The sequence below is a fragment of the Platalea leucorodia genome (genome assembly GCF_965183815.1).
Source record: "Platalea leucorodia genome assembly, chromosome: 2".
Taxonomy (NCBI): Eukaryota; Metazoa; Chordata; class Aves; order Pelecaniformes; family Threskiornithidae; genus Platalea; species Platalea leucorodia.
Window position 1 is genome coordinate 24,203,820 of NC_138824.1, and position 26,662 is coordinate 24,230,481.

Genomic DNA, 26,662 nt, shown 5'->3' on the forward strand with positions numbered 1-26,662 from the left:
TTTTGTGGTTCTAAGCTCTTAGTGGCTTAAAAAACTTAAAAATTTAAAACATAATTTCTCAGACTGTGCATCTTTTCACAATTTTTAGTTCCACTAAACCTTTTGAAAAAACCGTTATGGCAAAGTAAAATACAACAGTTCTGGTAAGTCTCATGTATTTTACATAAGTTTGAACCATGTAAGATTCAGAATTACAGAAAGATTGCATTTCAGGCAATTTGATGCGTTGTGAGCTTATAAACTTTATTTTATAAGACAGAATTAATTCACAAGTCTGTTATGTCGGGAAGATAATGGCACTTAAGGAATATTTATATAAGTAACTAAGGTTAATAATGACCCAATAAGGCAGTCTGAGTAAGTGCTTTTTGAGTGTTTTCCACTTACATCTTAAGCATTTTTAGTGGGTATTTGACCTCCTTGTATACTTCTGGATAAGAAATAAATGTTTGTATTTATCAGTTTTCTAGGATCTTTGAAAGAAGTGGAGTCCAAAGAATCTCAGAACACAGCTTGAGAAAGCCATACCTCAAAAATAAAAATACATTGAATACCGATGTAAATTCTCCCTGTTAGTAACACCACTATAGCAAAACAGTTGTAAAGATGTAGGTAAAATTCAGAACTTGGAGAAGCGCATTGCAAGTACATGTCCAAAATACTCTATCAAAAGAATCTCAAAAGCTTGTTTTAGAGTAATCAAGTTCTCTTCTGTTGGAAGAAAAAAAAAAAAAAAAAAAGATTCAAACCTTTGTGCAATATTTAGTCAGTAACATACTGCACCCCCGTGACAGCAAGATTAAACTGGCCAGCAATCTATGCCTTGGGCTGCTGAGTGTTCTTCTGCCTGGTATGCTGCAGCATGAAGGTAACTGCCATCCTCAATGTCCTCACCTCCCTGTGACTGATGCCGAGATCAAAGTGGAAACATGCACACGTGATTGTCACATGTGTCTGGTAAAAGGTAAAGTAGAAAGCAAGAAACTCATTATATTGAGGGGAGAGGAGGAAAAGTTGAATCACTGATTTCTGCTTTCATTCCGCCCCCCCCTCAGGTTGAAGCACAAGCGCTGTAAGAATTTAAGCAAGCCACTTAATCATAAGGGACCAATCACTTACCACACCATTAGTTGCTATGAAATAGTTAATGCTCCAGAAATCTGAAAAACACCCCAAATTTGTCTGTTCTCAGTGCAGACTTCTTTTACAAAGGTTCATTAGAGGAAAATTAGAGCAGTGCCTTCTATAGAGGTAACTGAACACATGACAAGCCATCACTCCAGCGCCAGAAAGGCTTCTTTTTGTAGATCCAGGACTAGATGTTCTGACAGAATTCTACTTTAAATGTCTCTACACTGTTTTCCTCTGATCAGGCTAAGCTTCCTGCTATGGCATCCTACTGATTTGGCGATGTAAGTTCATATCTTTTATGGTGTTAGAACTGTAATTTCCATTTCAGCAATAATCTAAGCAAGCAGTAGTCTGTTACAAAAACTTAACCCTTGATGCTACCATTCTCTGGTACCAAGACAGAAGTACTCTTCCACTCCAAACATGGTTTTGAAGTCCAGTCTGACTTCCTATTCTTTAGGTCTAGGAAAAGGATAGGGAACAAAGTATTCTTAGTGTTGCCTACTGTATGCAATTGTCTAACAGATCAGCAGAGGTGAAGAACAAGCAGCTCAAAGCAGCCAGTTAGCGATCTGCATTTTGCTAATCCAGTTGCTTACAGTCAATGCAGAAAACTGGGCACTACCGTGGGAAGCTGCACACACTATAGTATGGTTCCTGCCCCTAGCCGTGAGAAAACTTAGGGTGCCGCTAAAAGTGCCAACTAGAAGAAAAACACTTGCCATGAGTAGGATTAGTTGGCCCTAGAAAGCACCAGTCATCTCACCTGTACTCCTTTGTCAGTAGCTCCAGTAGGACTAATAGCTCTTTTTTCCTTTTTGGTTTTGTTGTTGCAGACAAAATACTGCTGGAGCCACACTAACTCTTAAAAAAAAAAAACACACACAAAAAAACCCCCAAAAAACACCCCAAAAAACCAAACAACTTTGCATTTAGTGACACTGATCTTCCAGCATCTGGTGTCACGTGCTTATATATGGGGTCTATGCTCCAATGCATCAGTAGAAGTAACACCCTTTGGAATGCGCTTCCAAGAAAAATCCTTCCCTCAGTACTTCAGGTGCCCAATTCCCTTGTGTAATTGGATGTCTAAAGCAGAGGATACAATCTCTTCCAGCATCCTCCCCTGCTCCGAGTACCCAAAAGTAAGCTTCTTCAATAGACTAGAGATTTACTTCAGAGGAATTCTTAATTTTTAAAACCTTTACCAAGGTCTAACCAGAGCCACTGGCTCAGCAGAATGGGCTGAAATCTCATTTTACCATTTCAGTTTAGTCTGTAACAAAAGGCAGCAGAGCCTAGTCTAAATATTCAATCACATTCTAACATCTTATTCTGAACTGCAGATTGTCTCTAAGCTATAAGGTCCTGTGTGTTACAAATTTCGTCCCGTGTCTTAACACCTGAAAGAACCTGGACACTTCACAGATGTGTACAATCCTTGGGACAAAGAAGAGGCAAAACTCATTAAGCAGCTGAGTTACTTTCAACTCACTGCACAACTGTTCTGTGCTAAGTGTGAGAGTTTTAAGCCTTGTTATGACTCTTCTGCACAGGAACACAAAGCAATGGCCTGTCACAAACTGTGACAAGAGCAACACTTACACCAGAAGTACTGAAAACAGCTAAACCCAACAAGCCAGGAGATACCAGTAAAATGAACTTTATTTTAAAGCTCATTAAAAAGCTTCACAATAACACTAACAGAATTAGCATTTCCTTCATTTTATGTACCCCACATGAAAAATGTATTGTTTAGCAAGAGATGAAACGTAAGCGTTTCTGCATGCTACTAACACATTTCACCATCTTATTATCTGATAAGTGCTTTGGACTGCAATAATCAAAAACCTTAGAACAGATGGATTTCTCCTGGAAAGTCCTTATGAACGGGACAGACACTTGCTTTTTATTGACATACCCAATTAGATGTCCAGACGAAAGAAAACTACCTTGGCATCTACAAATGCCTACGAAGGTTTCGATTACAACCTTTTGAAGGAGCAGTATATCTCAGAGCAAAGGCTTCTTTTCATCTTTAGTGATGCAAATGGTATAATACTGCACAGAAGCTTAGTATGAACTCACAATTCCACAGGAATCTGAAAGTTACCAAGGCAATTTTCCTTTTAGGATAGTCATGACCAACACTATTACTATTCTTCCTCCCATAACACTACATATCCCAGACAAATCTTAAGAAAAAAATATAAATAGTTCCCAAAACAATGCATTCCCCACCCCCCCATCACATACGACAGCAAAAATATCTTCTGTCATGGGATGAAATAATTGCTGCAAGTGCAGTGGTTTAGTCCAAGTCCATGCTAATGGTGTTTTGATCACTCGGATGACATTCACCATTTTGCTGAGGCATTTCAGAATTTTTGTCATCTTCTCCCATGTCTTCCGTTTTATAATCGCTCTGTTCATTTAATGGGTGTTCTTCCTTAGGAGAGTCAACTTTTGGTTTTGGTTGTGTCACAACAGGCTCACAGACATTGTTTAACTCCTAAAATAAAAGGGAAAAGATGTGGTCAAAATATATATTAAGGACCCACCAGCTTCACTAATGTGAAGAGTCCTGTGCCCAAAAGACTATTTGAAACTTGCTTCTGTATTTGTTTCCTGAGTCCAAACTGACAAACATTTATTGTACCCTGAAATAAGTTAACTGTTTTACTTTCTGAAGTTCTGTGGGCAAAGTTCTTCAACTTTATATTTTGGATTTCACATGGGATTTTTTCAAGACTATTTTGTGCCTACCAGTAACACTGAAAAACAATCTGAGTTTAAGACGACTGAAAGACAAAATGTCAATAAGCTCCACAGAATTGTATACAGTATAGTACAGCTCCTCTGCTTTCTACTGAATCTCCTTCTGTCCCTACTTTTTAACTACACTTTAAGAACACTGGAGCAGTAAGATGACATTGGGGAAGAGGGAGGGGGACATATGAGTCTATCTTTAGCACCAGCCTCTAAAATTAGTTTCTTATGGTACTCACCTGTAGCTTTGCCTTAATTTCACTTGAATGCACAGCCGGATCCTGATCTAAGCTCTTCTTAGCCTGTGCACTCACAGCATTATTCATCCACTCTACCACTTCACTAACACACTTCTCTACTTTCATCATTTCCATTTCATCGATATGGATGTATTTCTCATCCTGCCCAAATACAAATGTTTTGTATTAGTTAATAAGTGTCAGGTTTGCTGTCATGAAGTTATACCAACAACATTACCCCCAATTATTTACCATTTATAATCTTTACTGATTTTCAAAATAAACAGAAGTTGGCAACAAGCCAGATCTGTTACAGCAAGAGACAACAAGAAATACAGATATCAAAATAAAGCTTCCTTTGCCCAATAATCAAACAAGAAACCTAGTTCACAAGGGGAATAGAGGCTTCACAAACAGGTCACGCAATAAAATATAACATTCTTAACAGGGCTGATAAAAAACCATCCCCTCCCTCCTGAAGAATCTTACATGGGCCCAAGGTTGTTTAGGCAGTGTCATTCTGCTGTACACAGAAAGGGAAAGGATCAGTTGTTCAACTTTACGAGCATTCCCTACAATGCCATAGTTACACAATCAACTGGTATCAGGAGGAGGACCTACCCAGCAACACAACCTAGGATTTTAGTTAAGAAGTCCAAATATGGATTCAAGTATTAAATGTACTATTTTCAATGATGCTAATTATTTCAAGACTGTGTAATACTACTGAAGGACTTCGCTATAGCTGTGAGGACATAATTGTTTCTGATGCTGATGCAAGTCTCAAACTGAATTAGCTTGAGTGTTGTGAGCTGCCCTATTAAAACACATAAAGTTGAAACCCAAGGAGTACATTTTCAAAAGGCAGGAATGCTTATCTTCAAATACCGATGGCAAATACCCAAAAACCCAAACGCCCATATATAATAAAAAACCCTACATGTTTTAGTTTATCCTGAGTAGCTTTCACACTAACGCTTCTCACCATGGCACAACTCTTGCTCCTAAAAGAACTGGAAGAATAGCACACTTCTAAACATCAGATTAGCTTTTAAAAGGTCAAGAATCAGATCACAGTCTAAATCTCACTCTTTGTAAGAATGTCCATTTTGGCCTGAAAACATCTAGAAGTATCAAGCAACTGAAGATATGATACACTACATGAGATATTTTTTTTTTTTTTTTGAGTACTGGGAAACATTTGCAGTGTTAAATTTGTGACATACATAACAGTAGATTGCAGCTCATCTGAATGTGAATTTGAAGCCTCTGCCAGCTGGTGAGCCTCAGTGAAACACTATGTGGTAAAAGAAAGGTACTTTGAGGCCACTTACTTTATTCCTGAATTCCCCAGCTATTGTAGCATAATACTGGAGCCTGTGTCCCAGTTCTTCTAACAGCTTTGGTCGTTCTTCTGCTTCTTGATAGCGCATTTCAATTGGAGTACCTAATTTCTAGAAAAAGCAATTCCTATGCGTTATGTGGTTCCTTAACATTGATTTGCATGATATTTTGGAAATTTTGCAATTTGGGCATACTAACAGACCTACCTTTAAATTCTCTAATTTGTCTACATACACCTGCTTAGCTTCATCCTCACCCTCTTCATACAGCCAGCCTTCTGTCTCTGTCAGGAGTGCAGAGAATCCCTGCAGATCCTATTGTCAAACATCAAAATATGCACCAATTGACTGTCTCACAGTAACAGGATACTGGTAAATATAAACATTAATTCTTGGCCTCCTACATAAAAATTACATTTCTGCTGCAGCTTTGGGCTAATTAAGTCAATTAAACCACACCAGCTTCTGAACTGGGAAACCCACATGTCTACAACATAGGTAGCATTTATAGCCTTTTGTCTTTGATTAGGCCAATGCTTGGGGTGCAGCTTTAATTTATGTTTTGGTTATAGATACAGCAACACAGCTTCCCCTTTTAGTCATCAACTTTATTTGGAAACAAAATTTTATTCCATTTGTAACAAAATTTATTTTCAGGGATATATACTATTTGCTAAGACTGAACCTAATTCTGGATCAGTTCCAGCCATCACTCAAATGAGTTACAGTTTTCAGCTATTTCCAGGATGGCTATAAGAAAGCTTGACCAAGGAACACAAAATAGATATTTGGTATCAGTATTTTCAGAGAAGCTCCTGAAACCATAACCTACCTTTTCACAAACAAACTTTTCATATGGTCCAGACAACTTGTCCCTGAACTCATACACATATTCCTCCACTGCATTCTTTGCATCATTTCTTTCTTTTTCCAGTTTGTCTTGCATAATCATCTTACCCTGTATAATCACAAAAATATTTTAATTACAAAATACCCATGTTCAAACAGCATTCTACAAAGCACAACTCCTGTAAAACACGGTAATCTCCCAGAGGCCTTGGCTCACATAACTGCTGGAATTCTCATTGCTACACAGTGGACTCACCTGAAGAAATGGGGTGCACTTCTCTAGATTACAACAGCTCGAACCAATCTGTGATGTCATTCGATGGATCAGTGCTCTGATACTATCACTATAAACAACACTTCAATCTTTCTGATTAGTATTTGTCAGTTATGTGTTAGAGTTGGACTGTATATTGGCTCACTGCAAGTTATTTGAGTCCACACTCCAGGGTTACAGCAAAAAGATCAGAGATTGCCTTAAAAAAGGGATGAATGGTTAATAACTGCAATCAAGAAAGCAGTCTAAACCACACACTAACTCACCTCTGTTTCAATATACATATTGAGGAGATCTTTTCCTAACTGCCAAACCAAGTTAGCTTCAATAGGTAGTTCCACATTCTTCACTTTTATCTTGGGTTTTTTAGCTTCTGGGGGCTGATCACCTTTCTTCTCATTTGTCTGAGTTGGAGAGAAGAAAAATAAGATAATTTTCCAGACTTCCTTCTGATGAAGTAGCACTATGATGAAAGAAACATTCACAGGAAGAACATGCAGAGACTTTGTGTTCTTTCAGAATCTTCAAAATGTACTTGTGAGGCACTTTCCCTTCCAGGATTCCACCTCCTATCCTAGTCCGCTTGCAGTCTATTTCACAGACAGTAAGTACTAAGCTATAGGAAGGACATTTCTTAGCTATACGGTGTATTTGCACGTTTTCCAGAAGTGCCCATCTGTAGCTTAGCACTTCACTGGTGATGCTGACAGCGGTTAAGATTTTAACCCAAAACATTTTTCATCTTATACAGATGAAAGAGCAAAGCACTAGCAATATCATGCAGGCATATGTTTTTCACATAGATTATTTCCTCTTAGGTTTACAAATTCCTGATCCCAACTTCTCTCAGCAGGCCTAATAAGCTTGGTCTCTAACAGCTGTTAAACAAATTGAAATGTCTGCAAGTCAAATAAATTAGCTGTACAACACTGCATAAAGACAGGGAAACGGTAGAGCGAGACTTCTTGCAGGAATTCCTTTGCAAACTCTGTATGAAAATCATCACGATATATACGTTATTTTCCACAATAGAAAAGGTATAAAAATGAAGAAGGTTCCAAGCACCAAGTTCCTTACTTCTTACTGGAATATGTTACCATTTTAAAAGTCCCCATTATATAGCATAACATTTTCAACAGAGTTAAAGGGTCACTCACTTTGACATCTGGGATTTTGTTTTCTTCAGAGGGAGGTTCTGATGAAGGGGGAGACTGTGACGTTTGCTGACCATCAGTTTGTACCTGGGACTGTGTTCCAGCCTCACTGTTCTCTTGCTGGATACTTTTCTGAAATGAAAGCCCAGGCACAAAGGATGTAGAAGGCATGTGCACGTATATTTAATAGAAGTTATAGGGCACTTCACTTCTGACGCACATACTGTACAAAGTGCCCTACAAAGCATTCTGTGCACACGCAGAAACACACACGCTTTAACTAATGGAGATACAGACTAGGTGCAAGTTCAGAAGGACTTAGTGAGAATGCTACCAGTGCCAGGCTTGCAGCGTAATACTTGTGTGCGTGTGTGTGCATGCTACCACCTTCTCTTACAAAAAGTGGCTTTTAATTTATTGAGTCATAGCTTTTAAGTTTTCCCCCCCTCAGAAAACCATTAAAACATCAAGTACACCATAATACTGCTGCATTATTCCCCAGTGTTCCCCTCGGCTTCAATGCTGTAGAAAACAATCAAGCTCTCCCTTCCACAAAACATTTTAAAACTTTACAATACGAATTATTACACACAAGTCCTTTTAACACAGAGAGCATGGATGACTAATAATCCAAACCAAGTTTTCCTATTTGGAACACAGATAACAATGGCAGCTGCAAGCAACCCCACCCTCAAGCAACCCACCTGCTACTGTTTGGCACTTTGCCCAATAATTGATTTTGAAGTCCACACACTTTCAAGATAGCACTAATTTTCTCCTGTTCTTATAAAGACATGTTTCCTGACAGCTACGCACGTCTCAAAATTAACCTCATTTTGCTTCCATAGAAGAAGGTATTTTTCTTCCAGAGTATATAACAACAGAACAGACTTTCATCAGTAAAGGCATTCACACACAAAAAAGGTCAACTTACATCACTTGAGTTTTCAACAGGCCTCTGGTCCTGAGATTCTACTTCAGTCTCAACACCCACATCTTCACTGTCTTCACTTTTAACTGGTTCTACCATGGATGCAGTGGACACACTGAAAATGCCGTGAGTATTGACACGGACTTTCACTTTGACTTTAGACTTCTCTCCATCTTTCTGGGCTGCCACATTCTGGATAACATACCTACCTAAAAACAAAAGAATCAATACTCACACAGTGGAATTAAATAGGTAATATTACAGAGCCAGGAAAACTCCTCACTCTTTCATTGAGGACACATTTTCTAAATATTTGATGAATCCTCTGTGCTAATGTCATGGTCCCCAAAATGAAAAGAATACTACAAAACCCCAAAAGCATACTGCTTTTCAGCCAACTTTACCTTACAAATCAAAAGGGAGTATATTTATTTTCATCATCTAGGGTAGGTTCTCCTGCCACTTGTAATACAAATACAAAAAGCTCACTCCCCCTTACTTGTGCTATCTGTGATGCTATAGTGGGATGAAAGAAAACTACACAAAGGTTTAGTCTAATGCCAGTGTTAAGCAGTATGTCTTTTTAATACAAGTTACTGCCCAACATAGAAACAGTATTTCTAGAAGTGTTCTTTTCAGCTTCTAACATCCACGTAGGTCTGCTGTTACCTTTTATTCTAGGGCAAAATGCAATTGTTTTGTAACTTCTGTAATACTTGAAACAAGCATTGTGAAACTAAGAAACAGACAGACAACAGTTAATGAAGAATCAGATCTCCTTGACATTAAGAGCAGACGTATTTTTCTGCCTACTACATGGTTACATGTGTATCACCAAAAGAGTGACCTGGAGATTACGATGCTTGTCTAGCTGCAAAGCACAAGTTCACCGATTTCATCACAGGCTGGATACACATGCTTGCACATACTGTTCCTTCATCAATAGATCTAAACCACATGCATACAAGCTTTTACCTGCTTACTTCACAGGCTAAAGAATGTAATCCCCCGTCTCTTAGAAATCCTATAACACGAGTTGTGACCTGTCCTCCCTTTTGGTAGTCTCATCAGAACTACTGACTCACCCGTTAGGACTCCTAACAATTCTGTCCTGAGCAAAGAGTTAATCAGCAAGCGAGCTGAAATCAGTCTGATTTTCAGTTCTGTTCTCACCAGTTTGCAGAACAGCAGTTAAATATCTTCTTGTTTGTTAAATCCATATAAATTGAACACTCACAAATCCCACTGTCAGTCTTTATGGTAAGAGTTAACATGAAAGGAAGTTTTCTGTTTCTGTAGCCACAAAATATTGTGCTGGTTTCTAAGACATATGATATTTGAACTTTGTGACTCTCAGTGAAACAACCACATAATTTGCTTTGAAGTAGAGAAAATAACTGATGTTTTCTGTTAGGATAATAGTTTTTGGTAACTTTGTAATGCATTAGGTATTAGCTGAAATACTGGTAAATCAGATGGAGATGTTTTTGCCCTATATATTCTCCCACTCATTTTAAGAATATTTATAAAGCTTGTCTTTAACACTACAGTTTTGGTGATATGGTATTTTAAGTGCACTGTTAACCAACAGGACAGCTGTATTGTCAAATACTTAACCAAGTTTTGTCATTTCTTCCACCACTCTAAAACAAAACAAAATTTTGAGCTTTCTAACTGTTGAGCTTTCTAACAAAACCAAGCAATTACTTGACAACTAGTAATAGATTTACCTTAATTTTACATGCAAACATGCAACATTTAATTACATGCTTAGAACTCAAGAGCAATTATTTAATTGGCCTGTCTTTACTATCGCAATCTTTTTCTCACTAACCACACCATAAACTCTTCGTGTCACACCATCGATGTTGTAATTTGTCAGAGGATGAAAAAGCTGCTTATAAATGTTACCTAGGCAACTCAAATCAATACTATAGTCTTGTAGCTGCCACTATTTCAGGCTGTCTTGATTAAAACTTATTCAGCATTACGTCAAACCCAGAAAGTATAGGAAAAAAACAACAACGAGTTACTCAAGATGTGTTTTTTTTATACGCAGGAGATATTTTTTCAAGTATTCCTAGCTTGTTTTAGGTAAAAAGCAGAAAAGACGACTAAAAAATTTCAAAAGTTAGCTTTTGCAGTGATAGCCCCATTCTAGTCCTGGGCATTCGGCTATAGTTTCCCCTTATTTCTTCATTAGACTGACGCAACTTTAGAAGCTAGAAAAATAAAAAAATCCAAATTCAGTTACTCTATCCCAGCCCAAACCAGTACACTATGGAACGGGAAAACTGAAAATGGAGTCCTCCAGACAAAAAAAATAAATATATGTCTCATAGCCATACTGTAACACAACACAGTTACAGAACTAATTTAAGACCAAACAATGTGAGACAACACCATTTCCAGGACAATTACTTACCAATTTTTGACTCAGGATATGGGACTCCATTAGGATCAGAATAAAAAGCTTCTAACTCAAATGGACCTTTCCTATAGAATGTAAGAACCTTGGAGAAAGGTGCTGGATGATTTCTGCTGAACACCTCATGAACCCTATAATTAAGAGAAAAATATCACTTTTAGCAGAGTATTTGAACTGAAGGCTTTGATCTAGGGTCAGAACTCTTCAGAGAAACATCACCATGTTTTGACACATTTACCCTTCTGAACAATTCCAAGAAAGATACTTCACTACTGTACTGTAAGGAAAAAGAACAAAACCACTGTTGTGTACTGTAATGGGAAATTGTCTTATTTCACTCATTTTGAGTCTCAGAAACAAGTAAGTTTAGATGTAGGTGTCAACTCAGTGACAGACTATCAGCAGACCTCCAAAATTTGTTTCCTGCAAAGACATTATTCTGAGCTTGGAATAGCATAATTTAAACCATAATTTGCACCCTTACTCAGTTAGTCTCAAGAGGCTAATTATAGCCCTGTTAATTCCTTACCCATTTACTTTCTGTGGCTCAGTTGAGAACCCTGACACCAGATTATTATTCATTCCTTGATATGACAGAAAGACAACCAGCTTTATTTTATGTTCTTCCTCTAGGGTCTGTCCACTATTATGCCAGTCTGATTCTAATTTCCAAGTAAGCTTTGTCTCCTAACTATGGAAGGATCTCATCTAATAACCTAAATGTAAGAAAATAAGAGCTTCACCTAGAATGTGAACCCACAGGTTGCTCTCAGAAGCATGTGACAGAACAATTAGGTCCTGCATCTCCACAGAAGACAGACAAAAAAGAAAAGGCTGAATTACAAAGAATATGAGAAAGATACAAACAGGTCCCTGTAGAACTCTAAACTTCCCCAAAGTTAAACTCAGACCACTTTACATCCTAGACAGCAACTGCATTTCCCACAGGCATGGCATAGTTAATAGCAGAGATATCAGTCTTAAGACACTGCAATTGCAAGAAATTTCTCTTATGAAACTGTAAGAGTTAAATCCTTGCTTCTGTTTTCAGCCAAACAGCATCCATGTAAGCTCACAATATTTACATAGTGCATAATGTTCCTACTAAAACAAGAATCCAGATAGGTGTTAAGAACACCTTGAGTAAAAAACAAAACAAAACAACACCCCACCCCACCCCCCCAACAAAAAACCCACAACAAAAACAGAAGGTAAAGTCGGATCAGGATCCAGCAGTTCTAGTTCATTTTGTATTCCAAAACCTGACAACCAGATAAGAGCAATGCAAGACAAGATATTGGTTGCTAGCTCATTCAATCACAATTTTTTTTAATCTTTATTTTTTAACATATGAGGAGTTATAGTTAAAATTTCAATGCATGCCTTTACACAATCTCCACTGTCAACCACCTCTGGTACACAGCCTACAGGTTTTCTGCATCAGAATGCCAAGATCCTAGTTTAAATGCAACCAAGAACATTATCCTTGAATTACGAAGGCCAAAAGCTTCACAGAACTGTAGTTTGAGCTACCTACCCTTCAGTGTCCTCTGCTTCTGTGTTCCACAGCAGAGATATTGGGAATGGTGTAGCATCTGTCACAGAGAATTCTCTCACTTTAAAAGCTGGAGAAAGAATTGCACACTAAACAAAAAAGATATGTGCATTAAAGTCAGTTAACTGCTCTGCTCCACCTGCCCAAGACAGCTAAAGATCTTTAAACAAGAGAACTTTGTTGACTTTACTAAAACACAGCTAGGCAAATTGCTTGATTTCAATGGAGTATGATAAGAAAACAGAAATCTCATACAGAAGTGTTTTTACTCTTTGGGTTAGCAGGACTTTTGGCCTTATTCTTACCGTAGCTTGTGAAAAAAGGTACAGTCTAAATGAATACCAGGACTGTAAAGAATGGAAGTGCAGCATTACTTAGTCCCAAAAGAAGTGGTGTTTCTTACAGGTCCTGCTTCTTTCCCTAGAAACAACTGATTGCTAGTGACGGAAAGCAATTAGTGAGATGCAGTAAAGAAACAAGTCAGAGAAGAGAGGGTGAAATAAGAGAATAAGTAAAGGAGAAAAACAAGATGGCAGAACGAGTGGTTTGCTTGTAAAATATAGTTCACTAGTTGGAAACTATAAAAATGGGGGGGAGACAAAATAAAAGTCTGTTTCACATTGATGGAAAGTTGGATACCAGAAAATGCAAACTTGCAGTGTTTTGGGCTCTCCATAGATACTTCTCATACACTTTGTTGATATATATTTCTTCCCTCAGCTTGACAGTGACTTAAATTCTTCTCATCAAAAATCCCTATATCCTGTTCTTTTGAAGAGTGGACGGCCTACAGAATATGCAAGCCCTGGACCACAGAGGAGTACTCTGGACTTCTTAAACAGCATAGTCCCATCACAAGACCCAGTGAACATTTATGTTCCCTTGTGTGCTTTAAAATGGACCACTTCTGCCATTTCTCATAACTGCTTGGTTAATTCTTAAAAAAAGTGCTCTCAAGGAACGTTTTAAGTTTATCAAGTGTGGCCGGTACTATACCTGCAGAGCACAGCCCCTAGCTATGGCTTCATCTGCATTCAGCGTTGTACTGATATCTTTGCCAAAGAATTTAGAAATCCTCTCTTTGACAGCAGGAATGCGGGTTGCTCCTCCCACAATCTCTACAGAAGTTACATCTTCCACTTTCAGCTGTGTTTGTTCCATTAGTGAAAGCAGAGGCACCTCTATCCTTTGCAGCAAGTCAGCACACAATTCTTCAAATTGTGACCTAAGGAAATAAACAGAATTAACCCAAGAATGCCTGTCCCACCACTAAGATTTCCTGATATTCTTCTTTCCAAACTGATGCTGACCAGGTCTGTTAACCACGCAAAGAGACTTAAAGCTAAACCCTTGTGAGTAGGCTGAAGTGACAACCATAAACAAGGCAGTACATGAACAGCTGCTTACAGATTTTCCTATGCTGCTATCAATGTAGTTAAATAAGATAAAGGTATTGTTTGGGCAGGTGCTATATATTTGCCTCTCAGCAGAGGGTATAGATAAGAATACAGAAAACACCAATACTTCCTTTACAATGAAAACCTGTTGCCTAAATACTGGAGGGAATTAAAAAACCCCACCACTCTCTTGGCAGTAGTTACAGGACTAAAAGTGACTACAAATTAAATTGTGCCTGTGAGTGTGTGCAAGAGACAGACAGACACAGACTTCATTTACACTCAGGCCATAATCAAGTCACCCCCTATAAGCACCATTTTCTGTCCTCCATTTCTCTGCCAATATCCACAGTACAATAAGAACAGAAAAAAGGAACAAAGCTTCATTTGTTGCTATCTTAAGAGCAGTATGGGATTTAGGTTACCTAAAATATGCAGGAGGCCTAAATATGCAGCCAACCCTCCTGGGTCTGGTTTGCATGCATCAATCCATGGTTTTAAGAATGTGTCATTCTACAAAAAGAATCCAAGCTTCTTATGTATGCATTATTACACTGAAACAATGCTCAGGTAGCTGAACATTACATTTCACAGCCTTACTTATTCTAGCATTACAGAAATGCCACAGCTATTCAGCACTTGCACTTAATTTTAGCACAGTAAGTTTCTCTCAAACATGGAAAGAAACACTTGTTTAAGAAATATGGCCACCCAAGCAACTGCCTGTCTTGTACAGAACTCACCTGTTCATTTTTCCAGATACATCAATATCATTCATGAAACACTCAATATTTAGGGGAATGTCTGTGCTATTTGAACTCATTAATTTCTTCAGCTTCTCACATTCCTGATACAGACGAAGAAGAGCTCGAACTTTTGCTTTTGGATCCAGTTTGTACTTTGCTTTTATTTCCGCACAAAAGTAATCTACTAGCTTTCCATCAAAGTTTCTTCCACCTAGGAAAGGGTCAAATGCTGTGCCAAGTACCTGGTTTCAAAGAACAGAATTATTTAGTCCTACACTCTGTAAAAATCAAATGGAATAGCAGTCTTCCAGTATGAGCAAGCCGTTGCTTCAAAAAGGTTGGGGACAAGTCAGCCTATCTTCCAATACACAGGCTTAAGTACTTCAATCAACCGTATCAGCCAAAAATTTCTCTTCACTTTTACAGTGGAAGTAAGACTAAGCAACTAGGTGACAATCCTAAGCATTCACAATTTTAATCCATACACATATCCATTTAGATAAAACAAACTAAATGGTAGTAGTTGTATATCTTACATTGATGTATTGCAAGGAATTTACAGCCTCTATTTGAAACCATCCTAATGAAATGAAGGACACTGATAAAAATCTTCACCTTTTGACTCGTTGCCACTTCCCATACATTAAATTATTTCAGAATTTTAAAAACAAGGCAGGTTTCCAGGCTACTTGATTCTAAAGTCTCATAAACCCTTTTATTTAAATCTTACTACCTTTAGTTTACTCTTGTTGAATGCACAGGCTGATACTTGAAATGCAGAATGTCCCATATCAACAAACACAACTATCCGTGGCTTCTCTTCAGGAGCTGGAAGGTCTTGTTTATAAATTCCATAATTGAGAGCCACTGCAAAACAAGCGTCAGATATCAATGCAATTTCTAGTGAGTCTCCAATTGCATGCCATCACATCCCTGTGAATATTAAGCTACAGGAACAAGAGCAGCAGGATAAATACAGACATACACCTATGCAAGGTCTTACCTATGTGGAAGCTTTAGCCCAATAATATATGTTGTAGGATCAGAGAAGGAAAACATCCTTCCTCAGTCATGTATATGCTCTCTAAGTGTTTCAGCATGAAAAAATAAGAAGCAACAACCCTGTTCAGGGTGGGGGGTGTCTACTTTGATCTGTTTATTAACAACTCTTTTTTTTGCTTTGCATAGTAATCCATAGTAATTAAAAACACAGAGCATCTTTATAACGAAACCCAGATCCAGTTGTGTATTTACAAGGTGTATCTCCCAGGCATGAAGGTTTTGTCTAAGACCAGTATAAATGGTCAGCAGAGGCTGCAAAGGGAAAGAATCTCAGTCTATATAGAATATCAGGCAGGGACAGTGTGTGGAGTGCATCAAAAGTGTAAAACAGAAGCCACTGGGGCATGTAAACACAGGATAATGTAGTCAAAGGACAGAACATGGTTTTGCAGCAGCATTCACTCTGGATGGATAGATAGCAGTGTCAAAGCTAGGCAGGAGGCTGATGCAGTAATTGAAGATAAATGAAACCCTAGAGTGTCTTGGCTACATGGTTACATAGGAAAGGCTGAGATTTTGGCATGAGATAGAATGTGCAAGAACATACATTTGCATATGACAAAAAAAAATCCCAAGATGAAGATAACTAAGCAGATTATCAGGAAAGAGGATGAGAGCATTAGAGAAGGTGGTAAGGCAGGCCAGGAACACATGCTCTGACGAGCAATGTTTTATAGTCACACTGACATCCTCTCACTTGAGGAGAAAGGGATGCCGACTCCCTCTCTCACATCAAAAGCAGTAGTTCCAGACCATCTGGAACAAGGGCAGCCAAGTTTCCCACTGGTCAGAGACTTGAGATTTATGGATTCTGGTGTCTAATAAAGTTCCCCTGCAGTTGGTGCACTCATTCTCATCTGTGCGGATTCTTTAGGGTCTATAAAAACCCAATACCAGCACTCATTAATCCCCCCCACAAGCAGTCATTAAGACGTGGTTAACTAAAAGCAGAAACTCTATTTCACAAAATGTATTTGTTATATCCTTGAGATCTAGATTTGATTGAAATTGTGTATTGGTCTGTTCATTCACATAACGTTTGTATTTCTGAGCAGACTGAACACACTGTCCTTGTTTCCAAGCTAAAAATAAATTTATGAACAAAACTTGATAAATCACAGCACAGTTTGCCTTTCGTTAAATTTTTTTTTTTTTCCCTTTTCTGCCCTACTAAACCTCAGGACCCCTTCCCCAAAGATATAATTGAAGATTCTTACATTTAAAATATTAGGGAAAACTTGGATAGTACTCATTAGCCTTGCAAGGTAAAGAAAAGAAATTTAGAAATGTTACGTGCTACACAGTAAAGGCGGCTGCTGGTGCTGCTAAGGGGATGAAAGAACTAACTGCTTTTCTGGGGACTGCTCATCCCAATGGCAAAGCTTCTAAAGATCCTTGCTAAAAAGTCCTGAAAAGTTCTCAAGGTTCTTGCATGGCCAAAGGCTGGGCTGACGTGTTCTGCCAAACAAAAAGGAAGTGAAAATGCCTTTTTTGGCAAGGCCTGTAGTTGGCTTGTAACACCCCATCATGAGAGGTCATCTCTGAATCAGGTATGAAGGATTACTTCTGCTTCAATACAGAAAGGGGTTGGAAAGATACTCCTTTTTTGACTTCTAAATGGAATTTGAAGGTTAAAAATAGAGGGTTGGATATTCATCCTTCCTCCTCCTCTCTCCACAGTCACCCTAGATATGTACAAGCCCTGTAACTCAGAAGAATCCAGGCATGTGGGATGAAGTGTACCTACTGTGGGGTCCACACTTACCCACCTCAAGAATTCACACTACCACATGTTCTCTGTAGCACTCTTTGCTATATAAACAAAGAATTAAGCTAAAGCTAGATGACAGAAACATGCACCTATGGCTTTTGCAATGATATGGTCAGATTTGCTCTTCATTAGGTGCAAATACACACTGTTCAATGTAAAGACCATAATACTGATGAAACAACTACATTTACAAGGAGTCACATGGTGAGGACAAGGGGTAACAGGTACAAGTTACTCCCAGGGATATTCCAATTGGACACGAGAGGTAAGTTTTTCACAATGAGAACAGTCAATTATTGGAATAATCTCCCCAGGGAAGTGGTTGACTCCGCTATGCTGAACATGTTTGAGACTCATCTGGACATGGTGCTGGGGCATCTTGTCTAGATTGTGCTAGAAAGGTTGGACCAGATGATCCCTGACATCCCTTCCAACCTGGTATTTTACGATTCTATGATTTACTAGAAATCCTATACATTACCATGTAGGTACTCATCTAAAACTGATTCTGGAAAAACTTTTGAAGATACCATTCCAGCAATGAATATCTAAGATTCCTTTACTCCTTAAAAACATAAATTAAAATAGAAAATTCAAAAGTATGAATCTAGCTGGTATGCACCAAGAAATGCTCACATGGAACATTCTCCCAAAGTAAACTCTTCCCTACTCACCTAATGAACATGGGCAGTGGGGGCAGGAAAGTAATTGTCTTCTGGTACAGACCTTTACTTAACCAACCCTTCCCCCAGGAAACAAGTGCTAGTTATTATGCCATTTGAAAACACAGAACAAATGCTCTCTCACCAAATGCAAACAGAAAAATGCCAGAAGACAAAGGTAAGAATGCTTGTTTCAAGAAAGACCAAATAAACTCTTGGTTCTGCTGATGTGTTTTTAGAGTTGCAAACAGATTAGCAAAGGAGATTAATTACTTTTTTGTGTGCATGTGTTTTAAAACCACAATTATACTGACAAAAATCTTGGAAATTACCAAGTGCTGACACTTGATCAATGAACTTCCTTTAAGAGTGCCTAAATCCTGCAACTGTGCATCATAAGGTTTCTTCCACAAAATCTGGAGAGTAAACTAAGTGCACAAGTAGTCCAGGCACATGCGGTGACTCCTAAATAACTACGCAGGGAGATAACTGGAGATAACTATCACTAAAGCTTCATCTCTTCTACCCCTTCACACAGAAGAGATTAAAATGAAAGACTAAATCAAGAGAAGAGCACCAAGTTTTTAGAACGTTTATGTCTCATGTCCGATTTTTCAAGTCAGCCCTGTTTCTTAGAGTAACTAAATGCACCATCACACCTTTCCTTTGCAGAAACTGCTGTTTTACCCTACTTACCTGCTGTCATGTCATTCATTAATCTAAGACAATTTAATCCAACAATCTGCGCTGCATCCAGAAGGGACCTCCTTTCAGCATCTGTGAAAAATGATGGAACCTGAAGAAAGCAGGTGAGAATGGGAAGTTATTTCCAGAAAATGAGACATCACACTGTTTATTTGAAAATACTTATCTAAAAATTGTATCTATTTCTCCTCTTTGAGGAATACACTTGCTCACTGCAGGTCTTTTAACATGCAACTACTGTACTGAATAGAGACTTCAAATATTCCATTCAATCAAGCTGAGATGGAATTAAATGAGCACCAGCTAGTTTACACCAGCACGCACTAGCAAGAAACAAATGAGTTATTTGTATACAAATGCTAGGAACCTTAATTACTGGTGCAAAATATGAAACTGGGTATTATGGAGACAGAGACATGGAATAACCTTAATCAGAATTAGGAAATGTATTCCTGTCCAAGAAAGTAAAGGCAGGGGGAAGTACAGCAATATTACAGATGTGAGAGACACAAAGAAATAAGAGATAACAAATAAAGAGAATCTGTTTTGGCCAAAATTTGGGCAAGAAGTGGCAAGAGATTCTGAAGGAATATGTTGTTGAAAATTTGCTACATATCTTAGTATTAGTGTTGGACAGTGACCTCTGATGTCCTCAGGGACAGAAACTACATCATTATAAGACAGTAACTTTCCAGGTATCAACCTGAGAACAAAACCTCTTCTAATAATAACAGAACTAAATATTCCTAGATGCAACATGAGACAGACTTGTTCCAAGAGTCATTGAGAACACAGAGGCAGATGTTATTTTATACTCAGGCTTTGCAATAGAATGACTGTTCTTTATCTGAGATCATTTTCTGCATAGTCATAAATTGAAAAAAAAAAAAATTAACTGAGAGGATGAACATAAACAGGACAGAAACTAAGGTTTTCAGCTGCGAGAGGGCAAACTTAGATAAACAAACATGTCTTTAATGAGTAATTAGCATGCTTAGTCATGGAAACAAGCTGCAGCAGAAGGATATATACCTGGATCCCAGAAATATTCTGGGTCTGACAGTTCAGACATCTCCAAGAGAATGAGTTCATGAAGTGAGTCAGGGTCTGGAATATGCAAGTGGCCCTGGGATTTCTTTAAGTCAAAAGCTCTAAAGCTAGTTAGGATTAATCCCTTTGTAAGTTCTTATGCAGTGTTCTTTTTCACTCTACATGAATAGAAACAAAATGCCCCCAATAGCTGAAGTTAAAAGACACAATGTTCCTGCGCACTACAATTACTTACAGAAATAACACAGTCTGTTACTGGCTTTTTCAGGTTACTCTCTGCAGTCTCCTTTAATTTAGTCAGTAACATGGCTGAAATCTGTTCCACGCTGAAGATATGCTCCTCGTCCATGTACATGACCTGGATAGAAGAAATAGGTAAAATAATTCCATTATTTCAACTGGAGGAAAAATTACTTACATTTAATGGTTTTTTTTGCTACGCTGCTGACTAATAATCTATCAATCATGACGTGCTTAATTATTTCATGATAAAACTTCATTTCACAATTTAATTTCCCAGTTGAGTGTCTACAGAAGCAATAATTCCATTTTCACAGACTTAAAACATCAAGAACCATATCAACTACATAGATGAAGGAAATATCTAGGAAGTGATTTAAAAAGTGACACAAGCCTAAAATGTGATTAAAGCTAGACGTGGTCACACAGCATTATGCCAAAAAAGTAAAAATAGCCATCAATTTTCAAACTGCTGCCAACTGCAAAAAAAGTCCAGAATTGCTTGCTGACTATTTTCCCCTGACATTTTTATGCTTCTGGTCAAATACATGAAGAGTCTCTGAAAGGAAGAACTGCGCAACTACAGTGCACCTATGCACATAAGACAACTAAAAGCTTAAGATGAAGCTAAGCAAAAAGTTTATTTGCTGCTCCCTTACCAAGAAATTGTTCTTGAATCACTATTTTTCTGTGTAATAAAATAAACGGCAATGATGAAGTGAAGGGACATGTTACAACTGATTCTTGAAAACAGCACTTGCCTTTTATCAGTCCAATTTGGGGAAAAGTTAAGCATTTCAGTTTTAATAGAAAAATAGTTCTCTAAACATCCCAGTCTCAAATGCACAGCCCTAAGATAGGGTCTTCATTAGTGAAGCAGCATCCATCGTCTGTTATGCCAGCAAGGCTTCATTATCAATATTTTTATATATTTCTGTAAATTAATGAAATGTTATTAACTGCACCTATTCTAGGAAGAGCTGACATTGTATCAGCAAACTCCTTGAAACATAAGCAAGAGTCAAACCTGCAATGTGGTACAAACTGGTTTTGAGCATCTGTTGCAAGTAACTTATACCAGACAGTCCACTAAAGACAAACATGTCACTCATTTATAGCAACTATTCTAAAGCAGAGTTCCTACTACTTTATAAGGAATTTGTAACCACATAATTAGACTGTTGCAATGCATTCCACACAAGAGTGACAGAAAGGTTAATACTTTGAAGTAAAACCATATGACCTCGTAATTATCTTAGCAGTTTTTCTGCCAGGATGTTAGAGCTGGATGTGCAATTCACCAACAGGGAAGCTCACATTTCAGCAATTACTCTCAAACTAACCTTAATTTGATAGTTAACATCTACTATTTAAAGATGAAGCTGTCTATTCATACAAGAGCTCTTTTTTAAGAGAAATGTTAAAGAAAACCTTTAGGGTAATTAAATGAAACCCGTATTTTCACAACTAGGTGCTGAAATGTAAACTTTTAAATTCAGCTATAAAACCCAAAAAGATTCACTGCAAATTTACCTTTACTCCAACTCCACCATTCTTCATAGGAACCAAATCATAGCTCAACTTTTCTTTTTCCTTCTGAACAAAAGGATCATTAAATGAACGGCCATGGAATCTCTTGAAGTTAGATACTGTGTTGTGGGCATGAGTAATTTGCTGTAAAGAAATACAGGATATTTAGAAATCCACAATTAATCAACCTGCAATGTTCAGTGCTGCTCTGTATGCCCCCAAGCATTAGTCAAGTTTTAAGACAACTGCTCACTCACTTGTCACATCTGTTGCTATAACACCTGTAATTACTATCTGGTACTTTATATCAGCTCATTATTACAGAAGATTATATGAGTCAGAGACATAGATACTTACAGACCGTTATATATTAAGTATTATAGGGATTATACAAGTATCTGTAAAACCTCAAAGCAATCAGGTGACCAATAACAGGATCTACAGTGCCTACTACTTTAGTCACTTAATTGAGACAGAATTCAAAGAATTAGATAGGAGCCAGCTTCACAAGTATGCAATGCCTATAGACTGGCACTCCAACCCCAGCCACCTCACCTCCAGCTGTTCACTTTAAACCCCATTACATTAAGTGCGAACAAGTGTTTTCACAGTTACTAAGCTTCAAGCTGTAAGTCTCCCCATATATTTCAATACTCGCTTTCTTCCCCGAGTTACTCTTAAACCACATCATTTCCCTGTTCATACTCACCTAGCAGTCACTCAAATTCTTGCACCAGACCAAAGAAGGGTACAGTGCATAGACAACAGCAAGAAAGATGAGACTTTTTTGGTAACAATGTCAGTTTAAAGTATATGCTGAACTACAGTGCATGCTCCTCACAGAACCAACTGACCTAGAGAAGCATTCTTTATCGGGAATGCAATGCAGAACAGAAATTACACTAGACCTGCCTAATAGAGATACTGCAAGTATCTCAGAGTAGAAGGAATCCTATTCTATCAGAGAGAAACTATAGAAGCCTGTTGTTCTCTCCAGAATAGACTTAGGCAGGCACCAACAGATTGCATGATAACTCAAATGATGAACATACCAAGGAAGATTTCTAGCATTCACTACCCTCAAAGGAAAGCATCAGTTTCTTATTGGATGCAAAATTCTCCATCACGGAATTTAGGTTGGATATCAGGAAAAGGTTCTTCACCCAAAGGGTAGTGGGGCACTGGAACAAGCTCCCCGGGGAGGTGGTCACGGCGCCAAGCCTGACAAGATTCAAGAAGCATTTGGACAACGCCCTCAGACACATGGTGTGATTTTTGGGGTTGTCCTATGGAGGGACAGGAGTTGGACTCTATGATCCCTGTGGGTCCCTTCCAACTCAGGACATTCTATGATTCTATGAAAAATCTGAGCTGCATCTTATATTAGAAAAACTATACAACAGTTCTCCAACAGAAAAGCTCCCTGACAAAGAAGCAGGCCATACCCATAGTATTAAACAGCAACTTTCAGAAAGCTGTGTGTGTGGACGGAAAGATGTCAGACCCAAATTCCCCAGTGGGAATCATCCCTGGTTTATTCTAATCACCAAACAGAGCTCAGCAATTATTAGTAAGAGCATGAGTTAGTACACGCCAAAAAACATGCCAGGAACTATTCCAGTGCTTTAATGCAATAGAGTATTTAGGTTCCTGTGTCCAAGATAATTTCCTGGCATGGTTTCATTTATTTGTATAGCCATAACTTCAGACTACTTGAATACTACATAATTGACAGCTGTATTGCTTAAGAACATAGAAGCAAAAATCATTACCATGCAGCGGGCAGAGAAGCACAAACATTCTGGTAGCTTTTATAGCCTAATTTAGAATTAAGCTCAGAGCCTTTTCTAAGAGAACAATCTTAAGATATTTTTAGAGTAATTGTATGCCATTAGGTCTGTAGCATGTTTTAATATCTTCCTGCTTAGTCACAATTAAGATGAGAATTATCGTCTGTTAACTAACATATTGCTCTCATCTCCAATGCTACCAGACTCACCTAAAGGAAACAGAAATTCTCTGAAAATTAGCTCCAACAGCAGCTCCTCAACTGTTAAAGCAAGATAGCACCTCTGAGTATTATGAGCTCTCTCACACATAATCACATTGTTGAAGTCACCAGTCAAAAACTGGTTCTTTTTTTTTTTCTTCTGTTTTGTGGGGGCTTTTATTGTGGCTTTTTATTTTTTTAACCAAGAAACTCATTCAAATGAAAGGTATCATTTTACTCTTTGATTTAAGTAGCTACTACGCCCTAGGACACTGAAAATATAACTCTGTTGTCCATGTCAAGAAACTTCTACATTTACAAAAGAAACATGATTTACGGTCAGCCAAACTGGACCGCTTACAGCAAGAGAAATAAATGCTCCGAAATCTTTCATCATTTGAAGTATCACATCCTTTTCTTCTGGCAAAAATATTTAGTTTCAACTGCTAGGACAAGCAAGCATTAAAAGACTCAATATAGTAACATAAAGGTTAATCTGAAGGCAACTGAAGTCACAGTTGTCACTGCACATACATGCTTTTAAACGGAATTTGAGAGAGAGAATCTACTTCACTTTCAGCTTATTCACATTTTCAACAGCATTTACTGGAATAATCTAACAATACTGAAACACACTCGAGAGTACATAGGATTCAGATCAGTTGCTTGTTTTGAGTAACAACTCATTTCTGCACACTGATGAATCATACCTGTTTCCGACTTGAAACAGTGGAAGCAGTCAAATAAACAAAAGCAATGCTAAAATGAAATTTAAGGGAAAAACACAAAGATATGTATTTACTTATTACTCCAAATGTTAACCTGTAACAGAAAGGGTATGTGTGCTTGTGAACACGTAACCTATTCATAGTTCCTTGGCTGTTCAAAATTAGGAGGGGAGCTATTACAGTGGGGGGGGGGGGGGGGGGGAAGTCTCCTTTAGTGCCCTCTCTGTGGAAACCCACTGCAGTCCTTTTCCTACAGGAGGGACAGGCAGCGGCCAGGCCAGGGGAGGCCGCAGGCCGGCCCCACGCTGGGTCGCCGCGCACAGCGGTTACGTAACAACCTACGGCGCAACACCGGGGGAGGGGGGGGGGTTATTCAACCGTTACATTTAGTTATGCTAAGATTTGTCAGAATTAAGCTCTCCTTTTAAACTGAAAATACTACTTTAACGAAGAAGACATTCAATCTTTCAGAGCACTTCAATCAGCCCCCCCCCCCCCCCCCCCAAAAAAAAGACTAAGGACTTACACCTTCAAAAACACAGGCATTTCCCTTTCAGTGAAACCAAAGGTAGTAAAGTACCTGACGAGCTTTAAGAATCTGAGCCAAGACTCTGCCGTTGCATCTAATTTTAAGAAACTATACACATCATTTAAAATGTTTCCTTTCAAGTGCAAGGAAAATCCTACATACAACCATTAGGAAAAGAAACCCGATGACCTTACATTGTCAGAAAAGGAATGCGTTCAACTGGAAAATATTACTATTAATGAAAGAGAGAGCAGTAACGTTCTAGCAAAACCATCCTGCCTTTCTCTGAAGGAAGCATGGCAGCACAGTGCAGCATTTCTAAAATAAAAGGCTTGACAAGGAAAATGAAGTTGCTTGGTTTTAACTACAGCAAGCCAACTCTCTTTACACCCACTGGTACTTGAGCAGTTTGCACTGGCCGATTTACTGTGATGCACAAATGCCAGGAAAGGACCTACCTGGTTTTTAGCCGAGACACCAATAGCTCTGTTTTTGGATCCAAAGGAAACCACCGATCTGAAAAGAACAACGGCTAATTAACTCCGTGCTGACTATAAACCCGACTGAGGACCATCACGGATACGTTTTCTTCAATTGCAAATAAAGCACCAAAGTCTTTCTGTTGAAGTGCCATTCTTCCAGCTTGTGGTAAAACACTACAATAAGCCTCTTATCCGTCCTGAAGTCTTGGCTCGAATCCAGGACCTTTCCCAAAGGTTTATCCGAACAGTTAAACGCGGTGATCACGACTAAGAGCTCACATCCAGCCTGAATCCTGCCCGTCTGTGTCTGGCTGCTCACAACTTCACAACTAACTCCCGCCGTGAGCCCGGGGCTTTCTGTACCTCAGACGACAGGAGAACGGCGCCGGGGCGGCTGTAAGGGTCCTCCCGGCCGCACGCCGAGAGCGAGCCCGTGTGCCGCCCCCGCGCCCCCCCTGAACCCGGCTGCCCCGGCGGGGAGCCCGCCGCCGGCCGCACCATTACCGGGAAGCCCCCCGCCGCGGCTGCCCTCCCAGGCAGCGCCCGCTGCCCGCCGGCCCCGCTCCGGCCCCGTCCCGGGGGGGGGGAGGCAGGGGAGCGCCGCCCCGCCCCGCACCTGCCGACCCCCGCGGCCTCTCGGGGGCCCGTGAGGAGGCGGCGAGGAGCGGGGGCCGCGCCGGCCCCACACCGCGGACACCCCCCACCACCACCCGGCTGGAAGCTTCCAGCGGCTTCCATTGACCGGCTCCTGCCTGCCCCCCGGGCCCGTGAGGGACCCGGCTGCGCCCCCCACCCCCCTCGCCGGCCCCCCTGCACTCACGGCGTGCACCGGTCGCTGAACTCGTTGGCGACGGTCTCGATGCCGCCGGCCCGCGCCACGGCGATGTAGCAGCTCTGGAAGCCCAGGTCAAAGCCCACCACGGCCATGGCCCCGCCGCCAGGGGGAGGCCCCCGCCCTGCCCCGCTGCTGCTGCGGCCGCCGGCCCCGGTACCGGCACCGCGCGCGCGGCGGCTCCGTGCGCAGGCGGGAGGGGAGGGAGGGAGCGGAGCCGGCACCGCCGCTTTAAATATGACAATGGGACGAAGTTTCCAGAAAC

At 39.5% G+C, this 26,662-nt stretch overlaps 1 protein-coding gene across 3 annotated transcripts; it reads right to left on the reverse strand.

Annotated features, from left to right (window-relative positions):
- Positions 1-2,060: 2,060 nt before the first annotated feature.
- Positions 2,061-26,662, reverse strand: HSPH1 (heat shock protein family H (Hsp110) member 1). Of its 3 annotated transcripts, XM_082304835.1 has the most exons (18): positions 26,386-26,662; positions 25,542-25,599; positions 21,840-21,980; positions 20,302-20,424; positions 19,008-19,107; positions 15,550-15,683; positions 14,814-15,058; positions 13,670-13,898; positions 12,656-12,762; positions 11,116-11,249; positions 8,694-8,899; positions 7,763-7,891; positions 6,872-7,009; positions 6,315-6,440; positions 5,690-5,797; positions 5,474-5,593; positions 4,140-4,301; positions 2,062-3,643 (listed from the first exon to the last, which is right to left on the reverse strand). In XM_082304835.1, the coding sequence occupies exons 1-18, from the start codon at positions 26,490-26,492 to the stop codon at positions 3,443-3,445; spliced, it is 2,568 nt and encodes an 855-aa protein (XP_082160961.1). In that variant the 5' UTR covers positions 26,493-26,662; the 3' UTR covers positions 2,062-3,442. The 3 variants fall into 3 exon arrangements, with proteins under 3 accessions (XP_082160960.1, XP_082160959.1, XP_082160961.1); XM_082304834.1 differs by lacking the exon at positions 7,763-7,891 and having other exon boundaries at positions 2,061-3,643; positions 26,386-26,604; XM_082304833.1 differs by lacking the exon at positions 5,690-5,797 and having other exon boundaries at positions 2,061-3,643; positions 26,386-26,603.